This window comes from Cordyceps fumosorosea, assembly GCF_001636725.1.
Source record: "Cordyceps fumosorosea ARSEF 2679 chromosome Unknown scaffold_66, whole genome shotgun sequence".
NCBI lineage: Eukaryota > Fungi > Ascomycota > Sordariomycetes > Hypocreales > Cordycipitaceae > Cordyceps > Cordyceps fumosorosea.
In genome coordinates, this window is record NW_017387366.1 from 21,642 (window position 1) to 35,439 (window position 13,798).

At 47.7% G+C, this 13,798-nt stretch overlaps 5 protein-coding genes across 5 annotated transcripts; 1 reads left to right on the forward strand and 4 right to left on the reverse strand.

The window, feature by feature from the left end:
• Positions 1-2,987: 2,987 nt before the first annotated feature.
• On the forward strand, positions 2,988-3,185 carry ISF_09714 (Fatty acid hydroxylase; the record flags this gene model as incomplete). Its single annotated transcript, XM_018853315.1, has 1 exon — positions 2,988-3,185. One exon carries the CDS (start codon positions 2,988-2,990, stop codon positions 3,183-3,185), a length of 198 nt encoding a protein of 65 aa, XP_018699497.1.
• Positions 3,186-4,387: 1,202 nt separating this feature from the next.
• Positions 4,388-5,825, reverse strand: ISF_09715 (UPF0187 domain membrane protein; the record flags this gene model as incomplete). The annotated part of the gene is made up of 2 exons (XM_018853316.1): positions 4,388-5,278; positions 5,697-5,825. The coding sequence occupies 2 exons, from the start codon at positions 5,823-5,825 to the stop codon at positions 4,388-4,390; spliced, it is 1,020 nt and encodes a 339-aa protein (XP_018699498.1).
• Positions 5,826-7,107: 1,282 nt separating this feature from the next.
• ISF_09716 (Amidase signature domain protein) lies at positions 7,108-7,473 on the reverse strand (the record flags this gene model as incomplete). The annotated part of the gene is made up of 1 exon (XM_018853317.1): positions 7,108-7,473. One exon carries the CDS (start codon positions 7,471-7,473, stop codon positions 7,108-7,110), a length of 366 nt encoding a protein of 121 aa, XP_018699499.1.
• A 197-nt stretch (positions 7,474-7,670) lies between these two features.
• ISF_09717 (Amidase signature domain protein) lies at positions 7,671-9,060 on the reverse strand (the record flags this gene model as incomplete). The annotated part of the gene is made up of 6 exons (XM_018853318.1): positions 7,671-7,808; positions 7,875-7,930; positions 8,024-8,273; positions 8,334-8,435; positions 8,661-8,762; positions 8,812-9,060. 6 exons carry the CDS (start codon positions 9,058-9,060, stop codon positions 7,671-7,673), a joined length of 897 nt encoding a protein of 298 aa, XP_018699500.1.
• Positions 9,061-9,989: 929 nt separating this feature from the next.
• ISF_09718 (Acyl-CoA N-acyltransferase) lies at positions 9,990-10,526 on the reverse strand (the record flags this gene model as incomplete). Its single annotated transcript, XM_018853319.1, has 2 exons — positions 9,990-10,249; positions 10,436-10,526. The coding sequence occupies 2 exons, from the start codon at positions 10,524-10,526 to the stop codon at positions 9,990-9,992; spliced, it is 351 nt and encodes a 116-aa protein (XP_018699501.1).
• Between the last annotated feature and the right edge of the window lie 3,272 nt (positions 10,527-13,798).

Sequence of the window (13,798 nt, forward strand, 5' to 3'; positions counted from 1 at the left end):
ACGCCATGAGAGGGAAGAGGGCGGAGTGTTTCGATCGGCAAGTGGAGAGGGGCCTTGTCGCGGAATAACAACGCTGCAGTATCGCGGGTGAAGCTGACGTATGGTCGAGGTATGAGCGATATACTGCAGAGGGACAGGGCTGATGTCGGGGCAGGACAAGCTTTTTAGTGCTGCGTTTTAGCGTGGGCCATCACAGCCTGCTTTGGATTGTCCAATAATTGCTCGCCTAGTAAGAGGCAAAATTTGGTTAAATTACGAAAATACACATCCCTCCAAGGCCCATGCTGCTCTGGATCGACATGGAGTGGCTCTCGCTGGCTGCAGCCACATGGCAACGTCAGCGGCACGGGGGAAAGGTCCCTATTGAACTAGTTAGCTCGGCTAGCTGGTTCGGTCTGTCTTCCGGAAAAAACATCAAACATCCGTAAAAGGAAAGGGTCCATATTTCCAGGTTCGTGGTCATGCGTCAGACAGTCTGTCGTTGGCGACACCGCTCTCGCTGATGTGGGGGATTGTGTTGACGGGGATTGTTGTCCGCCAGTCCGGAATGTACGACTGAGACTTGCTGTGCATGCTGTGCATGCTGTGCATGCCTGATGAATGACAATCTTTTTGGCTGTCGTAATCAGTGGTTACCAGTAAAGGAGCAGCAAGTAAGAATGGAAAACACAACCAAGCCGCTGCAGCGCGCGCCGCACCTAAGTAGCACACCAACTGATAACCATGCATATAGATACATGTCTCCCTAGTTCTTAAACCGTTGAGTCTTTTTCTCACCCGTTATTAGTTTGTACTCCATAGGAACCAAACTGCAGAAGCTTGTGATGCCGACGCCTCATCCTTCCTGCGAAATGGAAGAGGGACAGATAAGGCGCGCTTGTTCCCTTACTATTACCTTTGATTCTCCTTTGCGGCGCCCGCGGGTCGCAGGCTGCCTCCCCGAAAGCCCCCCAGCCACAGCGCTGTTATAATTCCCCGACAAGATTCTAGTTGCCTATCAGGCCCTCCCCATTCCTGCTGCCCATGTTTGCTCTCGCACTCTCAAATCGCGCAGCAATAGAACATGATGCTGCTAGAAATTATGCAATTATCATTTCTTTCTTTCTTTTTTTCTTTTTTTCTTTTTTTTTATAAAAAAAAAAGGTTCATCATACAGGATGAGCAGCTCCATCTCTCTTCTCAGTCAATAAAAAATAGTGCCAGCCACGACACGTGGCGTTGTCAACTCCCTTATCCGGGTCAATTACCCAGGGCAATTATCCGGATTCTACGGTCAGCATTCAACCAGCCAAACGCAACCGGAAACCCATACAACAAGGCAACAGCCAGCGCGGCTCAAGTCCAAAACACCAGCGGCGTCGGACCACGCGCCAAACGTCCGACAACTCGACGCGCCCGCTCGGGGCCGGACCCCCGACCCCAAGCTGCACAAGGTCCGCCCGGCCTGCGACTACTGCAAAGTCAAGAAGCGCAGGTGCACGGCGACATGTCTCTTGCGATGTCTGCACCAAGAGGCACCCGTAGTGTCTGCACGATACCGAGTACCGATGCGGGCGGCCTCCAACACCGCAAGCCGCAGAGACGACGACGGTGCGGGATGACGCCACCCAGACGCCGCCGGCCGGAGGATCCTTGAGGTATAATTTCCTTCCTGTCTTGTGGTCTAGACTGTACTGACATGAGTAAACGGCAATAAGAAATTCCCGTAGAAAGGACTGGCCCCGGACCAGGTGGTGAGTTCTCGAATGCTTCTGTAGGCGATGAGCCCCGGAGCCGGGCCTCGTCAGAACTCGAGACTGCCGAAATTGAAGGTCAATTTTTCGACCTCAATTCAGATCTCGTATTCCTATATCGGGCCTGGAAGAGATTCTCTTCACAGAAGGGGAACGCGACCCCCCATGTTCTCACTGGCTTGGAGCGCTCACAACCTCTTGTGTCGGCTGGAGACCGGCCGATGAGCCCCCCCCCCTTTAGCGAGCCGGTGCTGATTCCAGATCGGCAGCTTGCAACGCAGCTATTTGAGGTTTACTTTGACAATTGCGTCGTCACATATCGCTGCCTCCATCGTCCGTACTGTGCCTCGTTTCTCCACGTTGTGCTCGACAATGCGCAGAACAACCTGCCTCTATATCACAACATCGGGCACGCCAAGGTCGCACTGGTCATCAACATTTTTGCCATTGCGAGCCTTCGAAACGAAAAGATTTCCTATTCACACCTGCCTCTGGCGGCAATGGCCTTCCATTGAATGGTAGTGGCCATTACTTCCGCGAGGCCCTTCAATCTCACAACCGCTGAGATTGGTATTTCCGCGCTTAGAATCCGTCTAGTTAAGGATACTGCAGGTACTTTTCCTCCTACAAACTGGACGGATGAACCAGGCATGGTACATATTTGGGGGCATAGTCCCTATTGTGTCCGGACCTGGCCTCCATCGAAACTCCGGGCGAGGTACAAGCCGAACTGTCGCGGGCGCCAAGCCGGACTACATTGTCTTGCAATGCCGGATATACCAAGTAGCCATCTTAAAAGGCCTTGCCAAGCTAGCACACGCGGGGTACCGAGGCAGTTAGTATAAATCGGAGAATCGGATCAACCTAAAATAGCGCTGCTGTGTAATCACTAACCAACGTGTAGATGCGAATTGACTAGTCAAATGATTATCTATCACTCCGCCTCCGCATAATAACATATATATACTCCCCTTTTTATAGTAGCGGATTCGTGATGCATTGCGACTGATGATGACTTCATCAGTGCTCAGAGACTACTCAATAACTGTCTACTCCCCGACCATGGCTACAAAAACAATGTCAACGAAGGTCAACAAGGACTCGATGAAGTCTACATGGCGAACCTGGAACAAGAGCCAGCATCAGTTTGCGCATTGGGCACTGGCCCGAGCCGATGTCTTCCACAACGACCTCGACCGATAAGTCCCGGTCCACGCAAAGACGGACAAAGTTCCTTACCTGCCGTAGTGGGTGATGCACCGATGGATCATCACGCACGCCGCGGGGCTTCTGATCCTGCATCAGTTGTTCATCTGGGCCACCGGCTACAACATCGGGCAGCTGGGCGCGTTCCTGGTCTACTACTCTTCCTCTCGCTGGTTCATGACTCGCCTGCTGAGGAACGTGTGCGAGATGGGCCACTGGTACGGCCACTTGGACGGCGACGTCTAACAACGCGACGACATCCTGAACAACTCAGTGGGCAAGGTTCTCCTGTCTGTCATGATGGCCAGCCTGGTACGCGCCGTCATGTTTAACGTTCTTATATGGGATAACGATGTGGTTCCCGTCGACGCCCGTTGGCTCTGGATGCCACTCATCATCGGAATTTACGGCATCATTCTCGATTTTTGGTTCTACTGGTACCACCGCCTGATGCACGAGATCGGCTCGCTCTGGCAATTCCACCGTACCCACCACTTGACTAAGCACCCTATCCCGCTGTTGTCTCTGTATACAGACGGCGTGTAGGAATTCAGTGATACTGTTGGTATTCTATTACTCACCTTTCTAACACTCCGGTGGATGGGCGTTTCGCTTAACTTTTACGAGTGGTACGCTTACAACCTCTACCTTAATTTTACGGAGACTACCGGCCACAGCGGCCTACGTGTTATGGCCTATGTCCTAAACCCTCTGACGCCTGTGCTTAAACTTTTTGACGCTGAGCTCGCTATTGAAGATCACGACCTTCACCACTGAAGAGGCTGGAAGAGTAGCTTCAACTACGGTAAGCAGACCCGGCTATAGGACCGTGTCTTTGGCACATGCACTACCCGTGTTAAGTGCTTACCCGATAACATCGGGTATAAGAACCTAGCTACTATGCCTTAGTTATAAGTATGAGTCTTGCTATTTAGCACCGACTGGAGCACGCTCTTGAGTCGTATTTAGTGTACTGACTACTAAAGTGAAGGTTTTAATTTAGAGAGCGACCGCGCTAGAGTCAAAATACTAGCCGTTTCAATCTATACTAATGTACCTAAAGGTTAGGGAACCACTGCCTGGTTCGCTGTAGCGAGTGGGAGCCTTATCTGCATTGGCCTAGAGTGGTGAGGCTGTCTGCCTGTTCGACATTACACGAATTCATGCTATTGCCGCAGCCGCAAGTGCGCCTATGAGGAACAATAGTAGGCAGTTCTTGAAAGATCTTCACCCGAGACACCGCGCACGCACTTCCTTAGAGCCATCGCACAACCTAGTTGCGTATAGCTCATGTAGCAATGGCCTCCGATTGATTACTATTTTTGGCGTCTAATTTCAGTCCTAAATGTGTTGCAGCTCTTGCTAAGAAACTGTTCACTAGTGTGAATATAGTGTCCTGGGCCTGTGGAGAGGAGCGCGGGCCGATGAAACGAATAACTCAACAAATGTTATACATGTGTGCAACCCTCGGCTGCCGTTAAATCTGGCTTAGCACGGAGCAGCTCCCTAATCTCCTGGACGGTTTTGCTGTTGCGCAAAGCTTGATAGCCCTGTTGGCTCAGCGGATAGAGGATGGCATTTTCGTCGTGCTTCTCAAAGTCGGTTGCTGCGGGCTGAGACATGATGATCTCTATATCGTGCCTGATTTGCTCACAAAAGTGGTCGAGCGGCAAATCGTTGACGTCGTAGCCGAAAGGGTTCTCAACCTCGCTGCCAATCAACGCAATTCCTAAAATGATGTACGCCGCGAAGAAGGTTGCCGGTATAGTAACCCATTTCAGCGCCTTGACGAGCTGGAATGGTAGGATCAGGATGTAGACCCATGTAATCTGTGAGATGGCGATTGAGTATGCCAGCGGGAGCGGCGTGTTTAGCACTCGCTCCGTTCCGGCAAGTGCATCGTTCATCTGAGAGATGAAAGTTAGGGACTGGGCCTGGTAGAATGGTGTCTTGAAAGTGCCGTTGTTGATGATCGTCTTGATATATGCCGAGCAGGCACTTAGCAGCTCCAAGGGTATATTGCCAAGAGGACTACTTGATCCCTTCATCAGCTTTCTCGGGTTGTCTTCGGCCATTGGCAGACCCAGTAGCAATCCAATCAACTTCAAGCTTGAAGGGTCCTGCCAATCACGGGGCTCTGCCTTGTGTGCAAGAGTGGAAAGATGCTTTAGGCGAAACTTGAGGTCATCGTAATGTGTATAGGGTTCGAAGCGCAGTCGGTGCTTTAGTGCGATGCAAAAGGTCACCAGGAGATTGCAGAATGATACCTTGGCAAGGAGATCTTCGATCTCCGACTCTGGGCGCTCATCGGCGTGGATCCAGACGAGGCGAGCAAGGCTCTGCGTCGTAAGCGTCAGTTGAGCCCAGTATTTCCGGCCCTCGTTGTATCGTTCGTAGGCTGTCGAGCTTCGGAACGAAAGGGACAGTGCCACAACAAAACCAAGCACGGTTAATAGCAGGGGATTTATCCCAACTAAGCAAATGCGGTTAGACAAGGGTCCGGCAAACACGGTCGGACGGGTATCTACTCACCGTTATGATAAAGTAGAGAGACGCAGGTAATAGCGGTTGTCCAACACAGTACCACCAGCAACGGTAATATCATGAGCGGTGTAATACTACCATGCAACCGAAGAAACATTGGCCACCTTGAGTGGTGTGATAGGTTTCGAGGGCCAATCTGTAACATAGGTGTTGTTGTTAATATTGCCCTAATGATCCTCTCCATATAAGCATAAAAGTTTCGAAGCGACATACAAAGTATTTCTCTCCCTCGCCAGACTCTGCATTATGATTAGTATAATCTCGCATCTCAAACTCGGAAGCAGTGGTGGATGCGTTGTGCGTAGAGCGGGCCTTGGGCCTGAGTTCTTCGGTGGACGTCATTGTCCCTCTTTTTGCTCGGCTCGCGATATGTGTGAGAATGGGAGAGGCGCATGCGACAGCATGAAGCAAAAAGAAGTGGCGAGATAGGGCGAATATTTAATACCTCAGACCAGTGAGTTCGGCGTCCGTATTTAAAAAAAAAAAAAAAAAAAAAAAAAAATTCGCAGAATGTTACCTGCATGGAGTAGGCCCAACGTTGGCCCCGTGATCGTGGCAGTGATCGTGGCTCGGTCCCAACGGAAACGAAGGCATTGGGAGGCGGTGCTTCATGGGCAGCTTAGGACAGGGCTCAGGGCAGCAGCCAGCGCCTCATTTTAAGACAATAATAAGGCGCCAGTACTTGAGCGTACACGGGAGATGTTGCCGATCAATTGGACTAGTAGGTTGCAAATCTTGACAGAGACGATGCCACTAACAGTGCCTCAAAGAATGCCCCTGAACAAGCTACACCGGGCGGCGGCGGCAGTTCGGTCGGGACAATGTGCCACACAGGCTGCTGACGACGATAATAGGAGCTAAGCCTCGCCCAATGCCAGGTCCTTATTATTTGCTCGTAAGGCTGCCTGACGTTGACACATTAGTTATGTTTGTACAATTTAGGTCCGGAGTAGCGGGCTGTCATTTTAGGTTGCCGAGCCAGTGCCGCTCACAGGGCTTAGCGCCTCCCACTGGCGCCGTAACTCCGGCAGCTCTCCACTGTAACAAGACCGCACCTCACTGAAATTATGGCGCTATTAGGGCCTCCGCCCAAGGTTGTGCTTGCGCGCGGCCGCCTGACGACTGGATTCTTCTCGGTTCAAGGTATTGTATCATCTTATCTTATTAGCCTTCTGTGCTGTTGTAGATCCAGCTGACACGAGCAACCTGCTAGCCGCATTTGCCGCTGGGATCGATTTGTCGACATTGACATCGTTGGAGGAGAAGCAGACACTCCTCGAGGCGGGTGAGAAGAAACCCTTTCTTTTCTACAGTTTATGGGAAAAGATGCCCCAATGGGGTCCAGAACAACGTAAACACTGCTGGGCAGCTATTCCAGGATGATTGGCTTCGGCAGCGGGCATGAGGTCTTGACTCCACTGTAGTTGCGGGCACGTACTGAATATCCCTGCCCGGCAACGGGCTTAAAGTATAAAATCACACGATCGGAAAGAAACAGATATGAAATAACTTGGTCATTTGAGGTGGGTTGTTTGGTGTCCCATTCCCTGCTACTTGGTACCCAGGAATATCATGTGCGCTTGACCAATGCGCCAATTGGGACCTAGCAGAGAAATGCCAAAGTTCAGAGCTCTCTCTTGGTGACATGATCGGGATCACCTCCAATCCATGTAAGTAGCTGCCTCTCAGTGTTGAAATGAGCTTGCCAGGCGCTCATGAACTGGATGAGGAGGCCCTCTTGGTTTGCGGTGGAAACAGCGCACATTCCGAGTGGTCTGCCGTTGAAGCGCGCGTAGGAAAGAGGTACGACTGCCATCGGGTAGCCGGTGGTTGCGTAGAGCTCATTGATCCTACTATCTCCAGGTCCAAGTATAATGTCAACGTCATACTCTTTCAAGCAATTGTCCACGGCACGCCTTCTACCCAAATCTCTCATATCAGCGAGAGCGTCGTGGTACTCATTTTCGGTAATGTTGACAGCTGCTACCATTTCCCAGACGAGTCATGCTGCGAGACTCAGGAGGCATTTCCTGCTTCGCGTTATCGCGCATGAACTGCATTAGCTGGTCCAGGTTTTGGACCTTGCTTCCCTCTAATCTCGAGAGATATGAGTCTATGGTCTGCCTAAACCTTGAATCTTTTGAACAGGATTGAATAATATTAGTTACAGTCTTGTTATTCGCTCAGTCAGTTGAACTCACCCATGACTCTTTGAAGCTGGCTCATTCCGTCCACAACCAGCTCATCCAACGATGTAATCAGAACCTGCTTTACAACGGCCCCGAGGGACTTTGATTTCTCGTACGCTGCTTTAATATCCTCGTCCTGCCATATATATTTAGTGACTTCAGTAAAGTATTGGTGGGCTATACGCGGGGGAACTGTGCGTACCCGCTGGTCATCCACCTCCTTGTTCGGCGCTACCGCGACAGTGGGCATATGCCAATCTTTCGGCTCCAGCACTCCGATTCATAATCCATCAAAGACTCCGGTGAGTCGCGACGTATAGGTCCCGTTAGGAATACTTGCGCCTTGCTTACGGTCGACAATCACGTCCATGAGGATAGCAATGCCTCGCGCTGACCGGGCAATTGGGCCAGCAGAGTCGAAATCGAATGATATGGGACAGATGCCATCTTGCGAGATGAGACCGAGAGTTGACTTCATGGCATAGACATCATGTCGTGTCGCTGGCGTTAAAATTGACCCGTTGGTGTCAGTGCCTAGGGCTACAGGAGCGAACCCGGCAGCTACTCCAGGGCAAGATCCTGACGACGAGCCACCTACCGCCTGGTGAATGAGTTAGAATCAGAGTGCTGCTGTTGCCTTGGAGATTTAGCAAAGGCATACACTATGTCCCCGAAACCATCGTCCCAGCGTTTGCCTCCGATGGCATAGGGTGGACTGGGTAAGTCCACCAACGGCCAACCAGCCAGTGGACATAGCAAACCTCTAGAAAGATGTTAGCCCTACGGCGCAAAGTAGGACAAAACATAAGACAGTATTATAGTTCACCTGAAATTGCTCAGTTCCTTCCTAGCATTAGTTATCAACGAGCATAGCAAAGGGCGGCAGATATACACTTAAGTTTGCTTTGCAAGGATGATGGCCCCAGCTGCTTGCAACTTTTTCTAGTCAGCTTCTAGTTACAACCCAGCTTGGAAAGGCTGTTCATACCTGCGAAACACATGAGGCGCTCTCTCTAACCCTTGAGCCCACCAAGACAAGCGTTCCTGCTGTTGTGTCAATGCCGAGGTCAGGATGGGTGGCGATGTTATCCTATCTACAGTTAGGCAATATCCTCGTAGAGAGAGCGGGCGTTTTGAACCTTGATGAGCAATGGAATGCCATGGAGAGGGCTCAGCACGCGGCCAGCAGCCCTCTCCTGATCTAGAAAACGAGCTCTCTCGATCAACAGTTGCTTCGGTGCAATCGCAATGACGGCATGGAGGTAACCGTTGTGTCGGTCAATTTGCTTCAAGTATTCCGTCACCACGATCTCGCTGGTGAGCGTACCATTGTTCAGCACCTCTTCGATGTCAGTCACTGTAGCGGTGAGAACGTTAAAAGACATCATTGCTGTTCTGGCGAGGGTTATTCCACTGAAAGTTGAAGCAAAAACGACCACCTAGGAGTCTTGATGGGGGGTTGCGCGTTATTGGATGCTGCATGTAGGGTATACGCAAAGGTGATGCACCTAGGATAAAACCTTGTGCTGGATATCAGCAGTATCTATGTAGGTACCTTTGTGACTCCCTTTCATCAGGCTGAAAATTTGCCCGCTCTGTGTAGCATCACTCGTGTGTAACACTAATCGAAGTCTGTTTATTTGTCCTCGCCGCTTTTGATCACAAAACTCAGGCTCAAAGAGCCTTTGGCTCCCTGAAATGGCTCCCTCCTGGAAGCTGCTCTGTTATTAGGCCAGAGGGGCGGCCGGGGAGTTCAGTGGTGTCTAATGCCTCAGGACGCTCCCCGCCCAAACTGTGAGTTGCGGCAAGATCGCACTGATTAGGTAGACGACGGGAAAGGGACTTCTTACCCTCCAGAGGCACTTGATTCTAGCATCATCATTCATGCAATCCATTAATCTGATTATATCGCCATGGCTCCCTAAGCTTGACTGAGATCGAGCTCATTCTTAGTGGTCGTTAGCGTACTCATGTAGTTCGTAGACATTTTTAGATGCACTGGTCATTTGCTGGCTTGTGAGGTTCGGTACCACCACATCGACGAACCACCTTGGCTTCGGGGCTGAAGCTCCCAAAGCGCGTTTCGGTGGTGAAGATACCGGCAGTCCTATCTCGGTGGCGATCGCATGAGAAAAAAAGACTTTGCGACTTGATGCGATAGCCTTCAGCCAAATATTGTTTCGTTTCATGCCTTTTCGCATATTGTACTATCACCCAGAAACTCTCTTGAGTCCCTCTTATGAACGCTCGTATACTCTTGATTTAGTAACAAATTTGCTCCAGGAATTTAATCACGATGCTATTTTCAAGTTCATAATTAAACCCGTTCGTGATGAATACTTTTCCGAGTCTGTGCCGTTTGGCAGCAGATGCCCATCTCCACTGGCACGAATCGCCTCTGCCAGAGTACATCTTCCACTTCGAGAAATCCAAGACTCTGGTACAATTTGACAATAGCTTGGTTGTCCGGCTTGATCATAAGCCGCACGAGGACTTTGCAAGCGGGGGCCATATACGACCCAAGGTAGTCGAGCGCAGCCTTGCACAGCTCCTTGCCACGACCGCCACCTCGGTGATCTGGAAGCAGGAACAGTCCTAGCAGCTGCCATCGTTGCTCTCCGTTAGAATCGATAGAAAAGTGTCCGGCTTCTGCTGGAAGCGAAAAGTCGGCAGCTGATAGGCGGTCCTCCCAGTCCGATATGGTAAAAGCAGCCTCTGTCTAATACGTTGACGCGAGTGAGGAGGGCGACGCTTGCAGCCCACGCAGCCGTAGGTCACGGTATTGGCGAGCAGGTTCTCTGAGGTCGTTTCCTTCCGGAATGCGAAAGTAGGAGTATGTAAAGCCAGCCGCCATGGCAGGGATTATCTTCTTCATGAAACCAAGCCCTTTAGAAATAATGCCGAAATACTTATTGTTTAACAAAATAGGCAGCACTCGCCTTTTTATGGCTGCCCCCGAGTAGCAATAAGAAATCGTAATGTGGGGTGCGACCGTAGTGCGACCGGCAAGATTTACTTTTGCCGATCATGCTGTTGTCTTCAAAGTTTACCCTCCGAAACAAAACGGAGTTTGAACACATTATTCCTCGGCGAAGCAATAATACACCGATCTCCGGGCTTGCGTATTTTCTTTTTTTGCGCACAGCAACCGTGCAATCATGCCTTCAACTAGAGTACCTCAGCGCCGGCCAGACAGACCAGCCCGATACACCTCGCATCCCGTCACGGCGGACTCTTCATGCCAGGGCGCCAATCAAGAAATCGGTCGCGTGGGTGTCATTTGTCTTTGAACATGTGAATTGCATTAACTGGATTATGTAGTTGCTCTAGGTGGCATGCCCAAAAGATTCGGTGCTCAGGAGGGACACCATGCGCAAAGTGCCAAGCTGCAGGATACGCGGATCACTGCCAATATGTTTCTCGAGATCGGATGATCCGAGTAAGCGAAAGGTATGATATACAGAAAGATATTATCAGAGAAAGCTAATGGAAACATCATAAGTTATCTGGATCGGCTACGTCGCGACAGTGAGCAACTTGCAAAGCAGCGCTCCTTTATCGACAGCGCGGAGGATTGAAACAATCATAATACATCCACAGCACAATCTACTTTAGAGAATCTTAGCCTTAGTCCACTAAATATATTATTCTTAGAAGAATTAATATCTTATTATAGTATAGATTGTATTTTACTAATTTATATTAATAAAATAATTTATATAATAATTATAATTTATATATATTAATACTTTAAGAAATATTAATAAAATAGATTTTATAATATATTTATAAGATATTTGAAATTAGAATTATTAAAAAATAAATTATGTTAAAATAACAATTTAATTAAAAATTTTAAAATATAGATTTTAAAGTCGTCCGATTCGGACGACTTAATCTAGTGGCCCGCGTCGTTTATATGCTCGTTAACGCGTATTAATTACTAAAATACTGATCACATATATCGCACTTAAAGTCTGGAAAATACTAGCCAGCCATGTCCATGTGATATTACTGCAGCTACTAGCCAGCTAGGAATACGCGGCAGTATGTTCCGCACGTATATAGACATACTAAGACTGGAGAAGCTAAGGCTTGACCCTGAAAGGAAGACATTGTATTGTTGCACCAGAGTAAAAAGGTAAAGTAGAGGTGTGCGCACAAATCATACCCGAGATCTCGAAGTGCTGCTAATGTAGACCAGGTACGGACGAATTATTAAGGAATAGAAGCGGGGGCGGGGGTGAGCGAGGAGTTAATTTGCTTTGAGTATTTCTTTTTGAAAGTCCAGCTCAGCCCTTAGACATGCATATGCATATTGTATGCATGTATTCATGTATCAGCTCGTGTCTGCTTATCATTGGCAGATGCTAGAATGACGCAGCACCCATGTCTAGGTTCATTCACTCGGCGAGCAAACACGGCGAGAGCTATTGCTCAGCTTCACATGTTGGCTATCGTGTTAGCTTGGCTTTTCAACCCTGAGCCTAATCGCTATCTCGTCCGTCGCGGTTTCTCCTGTTGAACGTCCTTACTCACCTGTGCGATTCAATTTTATCCATTGTACAACTCGGGCAGAGTGCTATAGCTTATTAATTCGAGGCAAAAGAGTTGTTAATGCGCCTATCGGAAGACTACCACCTACCCGTCATGCTCATCCATCGACTCAACCGGCAGCAAGTAGTAGGTATGCTCCCTCGCTACGACTGGGCGGTGTAGGTGATGCCATGGCGATGCTGGCTTGGCGTCTCGCAGTAGAAGGGTGAGCCAACTTCATCTCCTGCGATCGCCAAGATCAGGGAGGAGAAAGGGGGTTGCAAGTCACACAGTGTGCGCTTAAGATAAATGCGGGAAACAGCAAAAAATACCACGACTTTTTCTTTAGTTCAAGAACAGAGCCTAAAATGCCAAGTACAAATTGTGTAGGGTTTGGCAAGCATGCCGCTTTTTATTTCGAGAGTTGATCCGAGACGCGTCGTTACGATGCCACCCGCGGTCCACTCCACGCCTGCATGTCTCAGCGAGGGCATACTTTCTGCAGCTAAAATCTTCTTAGACATGCGTCTGCGAGGACTCATACAGTGATAAAACGGAAAGAATGCGCAGTGGTGATTCTATTTAGTTTAAATAATCTTAATACCCCCTGTTCAATCGGCGGGCGAACTACGAATGCGAATTATTTAGTAACCACCTTATCACTATTATAGGAAGTAAGAACCCCCTACTAGATGAGAGAGTTATCTATCTAGCACTTAAAAATATATTTAAAGGCGAAAACGCTTATATATATAAAACGAAAACCATTTTAAAGTTAATGAAGTAATATAAAATATAAGAAAGTGTGGCTAATCTACTATAGGAATATAATTTTAATTATATTTATAATCTAACTTTAAATCTATTAGGCACTAAAATATTTAACTTAATACTAAAGGTAAAAGTATAATTTCCTAAGCTTTTTAATCTATCTCTTATAGAAAGTATAGAAAAGGAAGCTTTAGAGGCGGAGGTAGTACACTATAAAGTAGATATAATTAGATATATATTATAGCTTAGATTAGAAGGCTTATAACCTACTCTTAAACTATATAATATTAATAAATAAAGAAGTTAGTGATTTCTACTACTATAATTTATAGTAAGATCTAATTAAGGTGGCTATTTAATATAGAAAGTGAAGTTAATAGTACTACTAAAGTAGTAGAAGATATAAAGTAAATACTAACGTTTTACTAGCTAAGTTAATAAATTTTATTAATTTTCCTAATTTATTTACTATTAAGTTTATAGTACTAACTTTTTATTTATATATAGAAGGTGTTAGAGTAGGCCTACTATAAGTATAGCCGTAAATTACCTAATCTAATACGAAGTCGCCACTAGGATTATCCTAAAGTGATTAAGCTTAATGTATAGACTAGAGAAGTTTTAAGGTGTTATTTATTATTTAAAAAGAGTTTAGACGTTAGTATACTATTATTAGAACTTTTTTAGTTAATTACTAATATATATTATACTATAGTTTATTAGGTTCACGTCTATATAAAAGGAATTAAAAAGTCTCTAAAGGATACTAAACAATTTATAACACTTCTTAGAAATACAGAGTAACATAAGAAGATTTTA